At 46.3% G+C, this 15,293-nt stretch overlaps 1 protein-coding gene across 2 annotated transcripts in view; it reads left to right on the top strand.

The window, feature by feature from the left end:
* The window catches only part of LOC139568002 (metal transporter CNNM1-like), a 22,716-nt gene extending 7,942 nt beyond the window's left edge, over positions 1-14,774 (top strand). The window contains exons 2-10 of one of the 2 annotated variants that reach the window (XM_071389662.1): positions 3,834-3,977; positions 5,958-6,098; positions 7,544-7,713; positions 8,496-8,586; positions 8,915-9,060; positions 9,640-9,880; positions 10,654-10,758; positions 10,922-11,029; positions 12,627-14,774. In XM_071389662.1, the coding sequence (XP_071245763.1) occupies positions 3,834-3,977; positions 5,958-6,098; positions 7,544-7,713; positions 8,496-8,586; positions 8,915-9,060; positions 9,640-9,880; positions 10,654-10,758; positions 10,922-11,029; positions 12,627-12,706 (1,226 nt within the window). In that variant the 3' untranslated portion in view covers positions 12,707-14,774. Of the gene's footprint in view, positions 1-3,833; positions 3,978-5,957; positions 6,099-7,543; positions 7,714-8,495; positions 8,587-8,914; positions 9,061-9,639; positions 9,881-9,953; positions 10,399-10,653; positions 10,759-10,921; positions 11,030-12,626 lie in introns of those variants that run through there. The other variant, XM_071389663.1, reaches the window with a different exon arrangement.
* Positions 14,775-15,293: the final 519 nt, after the last annotated feature.

Raw genomic sequence — 15,293 nt, 5'->3', positions numbered from 1 at the left:
TGCAGTGCAGAGTCTCTCTCTCTCTCTCTCTCTCTCTCTCTCTCTCTCTCTCTCTCTCTCTCTCTCTCTCTCTCTCTCTCTCTCTCTCTCTCTCTCTCTCTCTCTCTCTCTCTCTCTCTCTCTCTCTCTCTCTCTCTCTCTCTCTCTCTCTCTCTCTCTCAGGGGGAGCGCTGAGTAGTCTCTGTACAACCCAATCACCCTTCATGCCCCCTCCTACCCCCTCCAACCCCTACCCCCCCCTATTCTCCTCTTCCCTCTTCTCCTCCTGTCCTCTACTCACTCATTCACAAACAAACACAATGAACCAGCCTCCCATTCCTCCCATCTAAATCACCATCTCACAGAACCTTTAACGTCAACAAACAGAAGCAGAAATAGACCATATCTAACTAACAAATCAACTAGACTGTTTATCTGAAACGATTCCCCATTTACTCTGGCTGTGTCTCTAATAATACCCCCCTGTTACCATGGAGATTACCCCCTCCCCCGTGTGTGCATCACAAACAGCACACAGTTTCTATACAGTGCCCTTCTTTTGACCTGTGATTGTTTCTCTCCCTCGTTCTCTGTGGGCCCTGGTGCACTAAATAGGGAATAGGGTGCCACCTGGGACTCAGCTGTGCATCATCCCCCTGCTGGGAAGTTTGGCGTCACTAGGGCCTCCTGGGTATTGGTGTGTCACTGGGCGATGACCCAGGGGTGTGTATTCACTAGAAACCAAACGGAAGCACACTGAACAAAATCTTTTTTCCGTTTCTAAATGTTGTACAACGGGTTGCTACGGTGTGCTCTAATGAATACACCCCTGGTGTGTTTCTACTAGATCGCTTACTGGTTCTATTCCTGTGGCCTCATGGGAGATGTAGTCTGTGTGTTTGTGTAAAAAGAAAAAAAAAAAAAACTTTATTTAACCAGGTAGGCTAGTTGAGAACAAGTACTGCAACCTGGCCAAGATAAAGCAAAGCAGTACGACACAAACAACAACACAGAGTTACACATGGAATAAACAAGTGTACAGTCAATAACACAATAGAAAAAAAGAAAGTCTATATACAGTGTATGCAAATGGTGTGAGGAGGTAAGGCAATAAATAGGCCATAGTAGCGAAGTAATTACAATTTAGCAGATTAACACTGGAGTGATATATGAGCAGATGATGATGTGCAAGTAGAAATACTGGTGTGCAAAAGAGCAGAAAACGAAATAAAAACAATATGGGGATGAGGTAGGTAGATTGAGTGGTTTATTTACAGTGATCGGTTAGCTGCTCAGATAGCTGATGTTTAAAGTTAGTGAGGGAAATATAAGTCTCCAGCTTCAGCGATTTTTGCAATTCGTTCCAGTCACTGGCAGCAGAGAACTTGAAGGAAAGGCGGCCAAAGAGGTGTTGGCTTTGGGGGTGACCAGTGAGATATACCTGCTGGAGCGCGTGCTACGGGTGGGTGCTGCTATGGTGACCAGTGAGCTGAGATAAGGCGGGGCTTTACCTAGCATGGACTTATAGATGACCTGGAGCCAGTGGGTCTGGCGACGAATATGTAGCGAGGGCCAGCCGACTAGAGCATACAGGTCGCAGTGGTGGGTAGTATATGGGGCTTTGGTAACAAAACGGATGGCACTGTGATAGACTACATCCAGTTTGCTGAGTAGAGTGTTGGGGGATATTTTGTAGATGACATTGCCGAAGTCGAGGATCGGTGGGATAGTCAGTTTTACTAGAGTATGTTTGGCGGCGTGAGTGAAGGAGGCTTTGTTGCAAAATAGAAAAACGATTCTAGATTTAATTTTGCATTGGAGATGTTTAATATGAGTCTGGAAGGAGAGTTTACAGTCTAGCCAGACACCTAGGTATTTGTAGTTGTCCACATATTCGAAGTCAGAACCATCAAGAGTAGTGATGCTGGACGGGCAGGCAGGTGCGGGCAGCGAACGGTTGAAAAGCATGCGTTTAGTTTTACTTGTATTTAAGAGCAGTTGGAGGCCACGGAAGGAGTGTTGTATGGCATTGAAGCTCGTCTGGAGGTTTGTTAACACAGTGTTCAAAGAAGGGCCAGATGTATACAGAATGGTGTCGTCTGCGTAGAGGTGGATCAGGGAATCACCCGCAGCAAGAGAGACATCGTTGATATATACAGAGAAAAGACTTGGCCCGAGAATTGAACCCTGTGGCACCCCATAGAGACTGCCAGAGGTCTGGACAACAGGCCCTCCGATTTGACACACTGAACTCTGTCTGAGAAGTAGTTGGTGAACCAGGCGAGGCAGTCATTTGAGAATCCAATGCTATTGAGTCTGCCGATAAGAATATGGTGATTGACAGAGTCGAAAGCCTTGGCCAGGTCGATGAAGATGGCTGCACAGTATTGTCTTTTATCGATGGCGGTTATGATATCGTTTAGTACCTTGAGCGTGGCTGAGGTGCACCCATGACCAGCTCGGAAACCGGATTGCACAGCGGAGAAGGTACGGTGGGATTTGAAATGGTCGGTGATCTGTTTATTAACTTGGCTATCGAAGACTTTAGAAAGGCAAGGCAGGATGGATATAGGTCTATAGCAGTTTGGGTCTAGAGTGTCACCCCCTTTGAAGAGGGGGATGACCGCGGCAGCTTTCCCATCTTTAGGGATCTCGGACAATACGAAAGAGAGGTTGAACAGATTGGTAATAGGTGTTGCAACAATGGCGGCAAATCATTTTGGAAAGAGAGGGTCCAGATTGTCTAGTCCAGCTGTTTCAGTGTCTATGTGTGTCATTCTACTGTAAATGATGCTCTTCTGCTCAGTTTACATGTTACATTTTAGTCATTTAACAGACGCTCTGATTCAGAGAGACTTACAGTTAGTGAGTCATTTAGCAGACGCTCTGATCCAGAGAGACTTACAGTTAGTGAGTCATTTAGCAGACACTCTGATCCAGAGAGACTTACAGTTAGTGAGTCATTTAGCAGACGCTCTGATCCAGAGAGATTTACAGTTAGTGAGTCATTTAGCAGACGCTCTGATCCAGAGAGACTTACAGTTAGTGAGTCATTTAGCAGACACTCTGATCCAGAGAGACTTCCAGTTAGTGAGTCATTTAGCAGACACTCTGATCCAGAGAGACTTACAGTTAGTGAGTCATTTAGCAGACGCTCTGATCCAGAGAGACTTACAGTTAGTGAGTCATTTAGCAGACGCTCTGATCCAGAGAGACTTACAGTTAGTGAGTCATTTAGCAGACACTCTGATCCAGAGAGACTTACAGTTAGTGAGTCATTTAGCAGACGCTCTGATCCAGAGAGACTTACAGTTAGTGAGTCATTTAGCAGACGCTCTGATCCAGAGAGACTTACAGTTAGGGAGTCATTTAGCAGACGCTCTGATCCAGAGAGACTTACAGTTAATGAGTCATTTAGCAGACGCTCTGATCCAGAGACTTACAGTTAATGCATTCATCTCATGATAGCCAGGTGAGACAACAACACTCCACAATCGTATCAAGTACATTTTCCCTCAACAAAGTATTTATCAGCAAACTCAGTTTTAGTAGGAAAAAACAAGAGCCTTTCTTTGTCTCCTCAGGAACATGTCAAGGGAGATCTGTTGACTCCATCAATTGGTTTCCCTCTCTTGCTTCTCCTATTCCCCTTACCTCAGACCCCTTCACATAGTTAGATCCCTTTACACTGCCAAAATAAATACATTTAAATACATTAATGTTTTTGTATACTAAAAAATGCCATTGTTTTATGTTGGAGTTTCACCTCCCACATGGTCTGTCCCCTCCATGTTTGTTAGGTAAGTCCCACAGGTTAGGGTAATATTATGATGTCATATCCTGTCTCTCTCCAGGCAAGTCCCACCTGGCCATCGTCCAGCGGGTCAACAACGAGGGTGAGGGTGACCCCTTCTATGAGGTCATGGGTATCGTGACCCTGGAGGACGTTATAGAGGAGATCATCAAGTCAGAGATACTGGACGAGACTGACCTCTACAGTACGTACACACACACACGCACGCACGCACGCACGCACACGCTGACCTAAAGTACATACACACTCGCAAGAACTGACGGACATGCAAGAACACACACACACACACACACACACACACTCTGAAATACTGCTGATTATCAATGTGTGTGTCCATCTCTCTGTCCTTGTGTTTGTATGTGCACCTGAATGTGCGTCCATCCGTGTGTGTGTTTCACCCTACATCTAAAAATCTCCCTAAGTGTCTCCCTCAACAGCTGATAACCGCTCTAAGTGTCTCCCTCTACAGTTGATAACCTCTCTAAGTGTCTCCCTCAACAGCTGATAACCGCTCTAAGTGTCTCCCTCTACAGTTGATAACCTCTCTAAGTGTCTCCCTCTACAGCTGATAACCTCTCTAAGTGTCTCCCTCTACAGTTGATAACCTCTCTAAGTGTTGTGTCTACCGCGGATAACCTCTCTAAGTGTCTCCCTCTACAGATGATAACCTCTCTAAGTGTTGTGTCTACAGTGGATAACCTCTCTAAGTGTCTCCTCTACAGCTGATAACCTCTCTAAGTGTCTCCTCTACAGCTGATAACCTCTCTAAGTGTCTCCCTCTACATCTGATAATCTCTCTGTGTTTCCTCTACAGCTGATAACCTCTCTAAGTGTTGTGTCTCCTCTACAGCTGATAAACTCTCTAAGTGGTGTCTCCCTCTACAGCTGATAATCTCTCTAAGTGTCTCCCTCTACAGCTGATAACCGTTCTAAGTGTCTCCCTCTACATCTGATAACCTCTCTAAGTGTCTCCCTCTACAGCTGATAACCGTTCTAAGTGTCTCCCTCTACAGCTGATAACCTCTCTAAGTGTCTCCCTCTACATCTGATAACCTCTCTAAGTGTCTCCCTCTACAGCTGATAACCTCTCTAAGTGTTGTGTCTCCTCTACATCTGATAACCTCTCTAAGTGTCTCCCTCTACAGCTGATAACCTCTCTAAGTGTTGTGTCTCCTCTACAGCTGATAACCTCTCTAAGTGTCTCCCTCTACAGCTGATAACCTCTCTAAGTGTTGTGTCTCCTCTACAGCTGATAACCTCTCTAAGTGTCTCCCTCTACAGCTGATAACCGTTCTAAGTGTCTCCCTCTACAGCTGATAACCTCTCTAAGTGTTGTGTCTCCTCTACAGCTGATAACCTCTCTAAGTGTCTCCCTCTACAGCTGATAACCTCTCTAAGTGTCTCCCTCTACAGCTGATAACCTCTCTAAGTGTCTCCCTCTACAGCTGATAACCTCTCTAAGTGTCTCCCTCTACAGCTGATAACCTCTCTAAGTGTCTCCCTCTACAGCTGATAACCTCTCTAAGTGTCTCCCTCTACAGCTGATAACCTCTCTAAGTGTTGTGTCTCTACAGCTGATAACCTCTCTAAGTGTCTCCCTCTACAGCTGATAACCTCTCTAAGTGTTGTGTCTCCTCTACAGCTGATAACCGTTCTAAGTGTCTCCTCTACAGCTGATAACCTCTCTAAGTGTTGTGTCTCCTCTACACCTGATAAACTCTCTAAGTGTCTCCCTCTACAGCTGATAACCTCTCTAAGTGTTGTGTCTCTACAGCTGATAACCTCTAAGTGTCTCCCTCTACAGCTGATAACCTCTCTAAGTGTTGTGTCTCCTCTACAGCTGATAACCTCTCTAAGTGTCTCCTCTACAGCTGATAACCTCTCTAAGTGTCTCCTCTACAGCTGATAACCTCTCTAAGTGTTGTGTCTCCTCTACACCTGATAAACTCTCTAAGTGTCTCCCTCTACAGCTGATAACCTCTCTAAGTGTTGTGTCTCTACAGCTGATAACCGTTCTAAGTGTCTCCCTCTACAGCTGATAACCTCTCTAAGTGTTGTGTCTCCTCTACAGCTGATAACCTCTCTAAGTGTCTCCTCTACAGCTGATAACCTCTCTAAGTGTCTCCTCTACAGCTGATAACCTCTCTAAGTGTCTCCTCTACAGCTGATAACCGTTCTAAGCGTCGTGTTTCTCACCATGAGAGGAAGCAGCAGGACTTCTCCATCTTTAAGCTGTCGGAGAACGAGATGAAGGTGAAGATCTCTCCCCAGCTCCTCCTCGCCACGCACCGCTTCCTGTCCACAGGTAGGCCCACTGTGATGTCACTTCCTGTCCACTGTGAGGTCACTTCCTAAGTGTTAAATCATTAAATATATCATCTCTGTGGAAGTAAGTAGTTCTCAATTTGAGGCCTGGTAAAAAACAACCCATTGAATAGTAAAGAATGTTTACCAGTTATTACAAATGACCTTTTTCTTCTTACTTTTCCACTGACTCTCTCATGTCTTCCTCTCTATCCCTCTTTCATCTCTCCCCTTTTACTACCCTCTCCTCCTACCTCGTCTATCCCTCTTTCATCTCTCCCCTTTTACTACCTCTTCTATCCCTCTTTCATCTCTCCCCTTTTACTACCCTCTCCTCCTACCTCGTCTATCCCTCTTTCATCTCTCCCCTTTTACTACCCTCTCCCCCTACCTCGTCTATCCCTCTTTCATCTCTCCCCTTTTACTACCCTCTCCTCCTACCTCGTCTATCCCTCTTTCATCTCTCCCCTTTTACTACCTCTTCTATCCCTCTTTCATCTCTCCCCTTTTACTACCCTCTCCTCCTACCTCGTCTATCCCTCTTTCATCTCTCCCCTTTTACTACCCTCTCCTCCTACCTCGTCTATCCCTCTTTCATCTCTCCCCTTTTACTACCCTCTCCTTCTACCTCTTCTATCCCTCTTTCATCTCTCCCCTTTTACTACCCTCTCCTCCTACCTCTTCTATCCCTCTTTCATCTCTCCCCTTTTACTACCCTCTCCTCCTACCTCGTCTATCCCTCTTTCATCTCTCCCCTTTTACTACCCTCTCCTCCTACCTCGTCTATCCCTCTTTCATCTCTCCCCTTTTACTACCCTCTCCTCCTACCTCGTCTATCCCTCTTTCATCTCTCCCCTTTTACTACCCTCTCCTCCTACTTCGTCTATCCCTCTTTCATCTCTCCCCTTTTACTACCCTCTCCTCCTACTTCGTCTATCCCTCTTTCATCTCTCCCCTTTTACTACCCTCTCCTCCTACCTCTTCTATCCCTCTTTCATCTCTCCCCTTTTACTATCCTCTCCTCCTACCTCTTCTATCCCTCTTTCATCTCTCCCCTTTTACTATCCTCTCCTCCTACCTCTTCTATCCCTCTTTCATCTCTCCCCTTTTACTACCCTCTCCTCCTACCTCTTCTATCCCTCTTTCATCTCTCCCCTTTTACTACCCTCTCCTCCTACTTCGTCTATCCCTCTTTCATCTCTCCCTTTTACTACCCTCTCCTCCTACTTCGTCTATCCCTCTTTCATCTCTCCCCTTTTACTACCCTCTCCTCCTACCTCTTCTATCCCTCTTTCATCTCTCCCCTTTTACTATCCTCTCCTCCTACCTCTTCTATCCCTCTTTCATCTCTCCCCTTTTACTATCCTCTCCTCCTACCTCTTCTATCCCTCACTCTCTCTTTCTCTCCCTCCCTCCCTCCCCTCTCTCCCTCCTCGCCTCCTGTAGAGGTGGAGCCCTTCAAGCCAGCCCACCTATCAGAGAAGATCTTACTGCGTCTCATTAAACACCCCAGTGTGGTCCAGGAGCTGAGCTACGATGACAAGAACAAACTGGCCCCACAGCACTTCCTGTTTCAGAGAAACAAACCTGTTGACTACTTCATCCTGTTACTACAGGTATAAACGGACGCAATAATTGTCCCTTAGCGATAAATCATATTGATTTGCTGTATTGTGTTGATAGGAGAGTAGAGAACAGACAGGACAGTGAGGAGATAAGTGTGCCAAAGCAGAAAAGGGTTTGATCCTACACAGAGGGAGAGGACACAGAGTGGACAACACATTAGGAACACCTTCCTAATATTGAGTTACACCTCCTTTTGCCCTCAGAACAGCCTCAATTCATCGAGGCGTGTACGAGGTCTCGAAAGCGTTCCACAGGGATGCTGGCCCATGTTGACTCCAATGCTTCCCACAGTTGTGTCAAGTTGGCTGGATGTCCTTTTGGTGGTGGAAGATTCTTGATACACACGGGAACTGTTGAGCGTGAAAAACCCAGCAGCGTTGCAGTTCTTGACCCTCTCAAACCGGTGCGCCTGGCACCTACTACCATACCCTGTTCAAAGGCACTTAGCTATTTTGTCTTGCCCATTCACCCTCTGAATGACACACGTACACAATCCATGTCTCAATTGTCTCAAGGCTTAAAATCCTTCTTTAACCCGTCTCCTCCCCTTCATCTACACTGATTGAAGTGGATTTAACAAGTGACATCAATAAGGGATCATAGCTTTCACCTGGATTCACCTGGTCAGTCTGTCATGGAAAGAGCAGGTGTTCCTAATGTTTTGTACCCTCAGTGTATATCATGTGCTGCAGGTGGAGGCGCTGACTGCTACACCAACCCTGGTTTTATATATAGCTTGGAACTTGCCCATTTCTCTGTCCTGTGTGTCCAGGGTCGTGTGGAGGTGGAGTTTGGTAAAGAGGCTCTGAGGTTTGAGAACGGAGCATTCGCCTACTACGGGGTGCCTGCCATCATGCCCACAGGTAACTGGCTCATCACTCACTCACTCACTCACTCACTCACTCACTCACTCACTCACTCACTCACTCACTCACTCACTTACTCACTCACTCACTCACTTACTCACTTACTCATTCACTCACTCAATCACTGTCACTCACTCACTCACTCACTCACAAACATTAACACATGAATACAGAGAAACATTACAAGCTCAAAGAAAACAAAACGTTTCATGAGAAACATAAAAGATTAAACATGCATTATCTGGACTGTCCCATTGCATAGACCAGAGCGTGGTAGAACACTATCTCATCCCTGTCTGACTCATTACCATCCTGTATGGTTCAGTCCACAGATCCCCCTCCCGTAGCAGTGGTCTGGACCGGTCTGACTCTATGCTGTATGGGGGCAGTCTGGGCCAACTCAACGGAGGGGGGAGCGTCTACCTGCCTGACTACTCTGTTAGGCAGCTCACACACCTGCAGGTCATTAAGGTAGGCCTACCTAGACTACGGTACAGTACAGCCCCGCCCACCTCACGTTACCTGGATACACCTGCTCCAACACCATTTGGGGGGCCTTTGCTTGGCTCATTGCGCTCTAGCGACTCCATGTGGCAGGCCGGGGGCCTGCAGGCTGACAACGGTCATCAGTTGAACGGTGTTTCCTCCGACACATTGGTGCGGCTGGGTTCCGGGTTAAGCGGGTGTTAAGGAGCGCGGTTTGGCGGGTCATGTTTTGGAGGACACATGACGTGACCTCCTCCTCCCCCGAGCCCGTTGGGGAGGTGCAGCGATGAGACAAGATCATAACTGAATTTGGGAGAGAAAGGAGGTCAAACAAATAAATAATAAAGGTCCCAAATAGCACCCTATTCTTTATACAGTGCGCTACTTTTGACCATAGTCCTATGGTCCTTAGTCAAAAGTAGTGCACTTCATAGGAAAAAGTGTGTAATTTGTGATACAACCTAGTAGCTTAGTCAGAGCTGTGGTACAGTACAGCCTCTAACTTCGACCTATGACTATTTATGACCTACGACCTTTCTTTGACCTTCGACTTCTACCCCCCAGATCACCCGTAGCCACTACCAGAACGCCCTGACAGCCACTCTGATGGACAGCTCCCCCCAGACCCCCGACACAGACGCCCGGCCCACAGACGGGAACACTCCCGACCTCCCTGTCCCGGAGCAGAGTGGAGACCACCTCCTCCCCCCCAGAGAGACCCGGCCCAGCTCGGCCAGAACCAGAGGACAGCAGTCCTCCGTCCCACACAGCACCTCTCTGCTCAACGAGAAGAACCGCATCGTCCGTAAGTCAACCATACTGGTAGGAGGGAGAGAGAGAGAGAATAGACTTACTCCCTTTGCTTACTCCCCCTACAGGCAGTAAATCAGACGGTCAGAACAGCCCCAGTGACTGTGTGTATAATACCTGTCCTGTCTCTCCCTACAGGCAGTAAATCAGACGGTCAGAACAGCCCCAGTGACTGTGTGTATAATACCTGTCCTGTCTCTCCCTACAGGCAGTAAATCAGACGGTCAGAACAGCCCCAGTGACTGTGTGTATAATACCTGTCCTGTCTCTCCCTACAGGCAGTAAATCAGACGGTCAGAACAGCCCCAGTGACTGTGTGTATAATACCTGTCCTGTCTCTCCCTACAGGCAGTAAATCAGACGGTCAGAACAGCCCCAGTGACTGTGTGTATAATACCTGTCCTGTCTCTCCCTACAGGCAGTAAATCAGACGGTCAGAACAGCCCCAGTGACTGTGTGTATAATACCTGTCCTGTCTCTCCCTACAGGCAGTAAATCAGACGGTCAGAACAGCCCCAGTGACTGTGTGTATAATACCTGTCCTGTCTCTCCCTACAGGCAGTAAATCAGATGGTCAGAACAGCCCCAGTGACTGTGTGTATAATACCTGTCCTGTCTCTCCCTACAGGCAGTAAATCAGACGGTCAGAACAGCCCCAGTGACTGTGTGTATAATACCTGTCCTGTCTCTCCCTACAGGCAGTAAATCAGACGGTCAGAACAGCCCCAGTGACTGTGTGTATAATACCTGTCCTGTCTCTCCCTACAGGCAGTAAATCAGACGGTCAGAACAGCCCCAGTGACTCCGTGTTCCTCAGGATGGAGGAGATCTCTTACATCAGAGAGGAGCACTCAGAGAGGGACGGCCCCAACGGTAAGAGAATATAGGGAGGAACAAAGGAGTGGGAGACTGGAGAATAAGGAGGATGTTGGTGATGAGGGAAGACATTTAACACAGAAACAACATCCACAGTTTACTATGGAGATTGATAATGTCACATTCCGTCTCTCCCTCTCCCTCTCTCTCTCTCTCTCAGACACCGCCTCTGTTGCTATAGAAACGGACGCCCCCTCCTCTTTCATCAGTACTCTGTCTCTGAGTGGATCAGAGGACACACTGGGCAAGAAACTACTGCTCAAACTCAGTGAGTCACACGCACAACATACACAACATACAGTACACACAAACCTTTACTCTCTTGCATTCTAACACCTGTGTGACAATCCAAATGCCCACACACACATACAACCATTTAAATCTCAACCCAGCCACTGTGATGGCACAAACCCAACAAGCCCACGCCGTGTGAGTCCCCTCCACCGGTCACTTTGTAATGTTAGGATACGTCCCGAATGGCACTTTATTCCCATGGGCCCTGGTCAAAAGTAGAGCACTAAATAGGGAGTAGGGTGCCATTTGGGATGCACACTTAGTAACAGTCTAAATCCTGAGCCTTTCTCTTTCCCTGCACCTCTGCTACGTGAACAGCTGTGTCCTAGCAACCAGTCATTCATTGGGCCCTGCCTCCCTCTGCCAAGTCTTTTCTCTGGAGGCCCCCCTAACGGAACCCCTGGCCCCTCAGTGTGTGTACCACTCTGGCCCATCACTCTGACCTCCACAAAATCTCTCTCTCCCCCCCTCTCTCTCTCTCCCTCTCCCTCTCTCTCTCTCCCTCTCCCTCTCCCCTCTCTCTCTCTTCCTCTCTCTCTCTACCACTCTCCCCCCTCTCTCTCTCTCTCCCTCTCTCTCCCCCTCTCTCTCTCTCTCTCCCCCTCTCTCTCTCTCTACCACTCTCCCCCCTCTCTCTCTCTCTCCCTCTCTCTCCCCCTCTCTCTTCCTCTCTCTCTCTCTACCACTCTCCCCCTCTTTCTCTCCCTCTCCCCCCTCTCCCCCTCTCTCCCCCCTCTCTCTCTCCCCCTCTCACTCTCTCTCTCTAACACTCACACAGGAGAGCCAACTAGTGTGTTTCTCTCTTCTCTCTCGACTGGCCCACTGCTGAATGAGCTGAATGGAGAATGAATGTTAAGTGAGCCTCCCAAGTGGCACCCCATTCCCAAAGCTCTATGGGTCCTGTTCAAAAGTAGTGCACTTAATAGGGAACAGTGTGCCAGTTGGGATGCAGAATGAGTGTTTCTCCGCTCAGTATCACAGAGCTACTTTAACTAAATGACTGTCCCACACACACACACACACACACACACACACACACACACACACACACACACACACACACACACACACACACGTGGTCCCTCTCTGAGCCAAAGAGCAGCAGAATGGTCTCTCTCATTTCAGTAAAAGGCTGAAACTGGACCAAAATTACACCACATTGCAGGAAAGAAGCACTAAAAGCCTGGTCAGAAGTAGTGAACTAAACGCCATTTACAAAGTACTTGTAAATGACATTGTCATTGTCCAATTCATTGATTCACAATGAATAGTATTAATGAAATGCACATACTTTTTTTCAATTACATTTATATATTTTCCAATTAAATATATATTTATTTAAATTACATTTAGTACATTTATTTCAATAAAATGTTGATATTTTTTAATTAAATGTAATTGTTTTTAAATAAAAATGTATAATGTTTCAGTTAAATGTATTTTTTTCCATACGTGTTTTTTCTCTGTTAAATGTATACATTTTTTCAATTTAATATCTATATGTTTCAATATATATATATTTTTAAATATATATATGTTTTCCAATTAAATGCATATTTATTTCTCCTCAGGTCACAAGAAGAGGAAAAAGTCTCGGGAAGGAGACAAGACACCTGAGGAGACATCAGAGCAGCCGCTGGTCAAGACCTAGCAGTGTGTGTGTGTTGTGTGTGTGTGTGTGTGTGTGTGTGTGTGTGTATGGACTAACTCACACAATCATCAACAGCCTATTTTCTTCCTCTTTTTGATCGTTTAAAAGACGTCTCTGCAACATTTGCCAGACGTTCCAGTCACTAGTTGACCACTCTCAGATGTTCCAACCAACAGACATTCTGAAGGGAAACAGAAGGATATAACAGCACATAGAAAAGATAGACCTCATGTCCCCATAACACCCCCACAGTCTCTGATCTTAGACAGCACCAAATGGAAGGAACTAACTGAACCAGCGGGACGGAAGCTACCACATCATGAACCAGGTTTTTTTCTTTTTCTTGAATGTTTCATGTCTAAGTGGCTAATGGATTTGAAGACAAAGGATGTCAGGAGAAGAGAGGAGGTTTTTGGTTTAAGCCACTGTCAACATTTAATTCACCCCCTCCCTACAAAACAATTGGCCCTGTTGGAGCTGTGACAAGGAAACCAAAGACTATGTAGATGTCATCCGTGCACAGAAGAATGTTCACCATCCACCGTTATAAAGATCTCATCCATTCCTTCTTCAGGCGTTTTTATGGATGCTGTATCACTTGTGTTATTTGATAGTGAATGTTTATTACTATTCTCTTCTATCCCCTTTCCTATCTACTGTCTAAGGGGTGAATCCTAACTTTCACTTGAGTGGATTTTCATGCATTGATATCAATTGGGAGACGAAGTGAAAATTCTATTTAGGATTCACCCAGAAGTTCACTTGTCAGCATGGACTCATGGTGGTGTAAGGGGTTTAAAAGGACTTGAGATGGTTTGGGGTTTGAATGCCTTACTAAGAGAAAATCTTCAATCTGCATGTTTTAGGTACTGGCTGAGCACCATGTCGATCTCTATTCTCTCAGCCCAACTGTTATCACAACTTCCTCAAATGGTGGGGATGAGGACTGACCAGTCACAAGAACGGACCAGTCTCTTCCAAATGATGTATATGAGCAATACTGAAACACTTTTACACAGTTGTGAACGGGACACATCCAAAAGACGGTACTCATGTAGGATATGCCATTAGGAAACACATCTGTTGTAGAGAATACATTTCTTATTTTGATCTGACAAGCTGTACCATAAGACCCGTGTTTCTCTCTCTGGATTAAGACCGCGGGGTGTGTCTCTGCTCTGACTGGGTTTGTGCCGATTCAGGTTTGTGCCACTGCACCACAGTGGGGGGAGAGAGAGTAGGGAGGAGGACGAAGGGGAGAGGGATAGAGAGAATGGTGGGGAGGAGAGGCATAGAAGATGGCGGGCTAGGGGAGAGAAATAGAGAGAGGAGGGTTTGGGGGAGAGAAATAGAGAGGAGGGTTTGGGGGAGAGGGATAGAGAGAGGAGGGAGGGGAGGAGAGGCATAGAGGACGGGGGGCTGGGAGAAAAGGGAAACGTGAAGGATGGAGAGAAAGGGTAAAGGGGGAGTGATGCTCTGTGGCTCCTGTCATTGGTCAGTGAGGAGAGAAGAGCATCCTTCCTTGGAAAACAGAAAAAGTGCTGACTCACTATGCTGCATGGGAGTAGAGGCAACAACCAATCAGAACCCTCATCCTCTTCTCAGACACAATGGCCCTGTTTTTAACTGGAGTAGGATGAGACTGATTTAAGGTCAGTTTTCTTGTTTTTCACCTCAATGGTTAGGGTTAGGATTTTGGGAGGGGAAGCTGATTCTAGATCTGTGCTTGTCAGCAACGTCTATATGGAGGTATTATAACACAATGCATTTTTAAAGTGCTTTTTGTCTCAAAAATGGTCCTAAATTGAAATGGATAAATTAGACAGATCGTCAGGACTGGAGAACACTGGTGTATGGGGAGAGAGTGGCACCTACACAGAAAGTAATACAGAGATATATCTTTTTATAGAAGAGAAATGCATATATGAGAGATGTATTGTAGATATTAGAGTTTATAATGACTTTATGGGTACAGTATGTTCAAATGACTACTCTGGGCATTTTAACAGTGGAAAACCCCTTGGATTTTTGCATTAAAAATGTACAGAATTAAAAAGATTCACAGGTTTCAGCTGTCTGACTTTTTATTCAGACTTTGAACAATGTTTTTGTTTATTCCAGTTGCTGACAGTTATTACGCAGGGCCCAGAGTTTTTTCTTGTCAGGTTAGGAAAAACTCTGGGTCAAGTTTTATTACTAATGTCTTAAGGACATCACCACTGTGGGACTCAGTAGCAAAATACCCAGAACTACACCAAGGGCCTCCTGGGGAATTCCAAAAGGGATCCGGGGTGTCTGAGTGTCCCCAGAGGACCCCAGGAAGAGTAGCTGCTGCTTTCACAACAGGTAATGGGGATCCTAATAAAATACCCAAAACCCATCTGGGCAGTCAATTACCTGCTGGATGTTGATGAACGGTGGCGATTCAACATGTAGAATCTTTTTGGAAATTAAAACAGAAAATGGCGGTTGATATTCTGTGGTCAGAGGCAGTAGGTCGATCAGTCAGCCGACCGGTGCTTTTAACCGTTCGTCGGCAGTGTTTAGTCTTTTAGAACTAGATTAAAACAGCCATGTACACAGGTGG

Source organism: Salvelinus alpinus, chromosome 2 (assembly GCF_045679555.1).
Source record: "Salvelinus alpinus chromosome 2, SLU_Salpinus.1, whole genome shotgun sequence".
NCBI classification, from domain to species: Eukaryota; Metazoa; Chordata; class Actinopteri; order Salmoniformes; family Salmonidae; genus Salvelinus; species Salvelinus alpinus.
The sequence above is the reverse complement of the archived record's forward strand: the minus strand, read 5'-3'. Positions and strand labels throughout refer to the sequence as shown.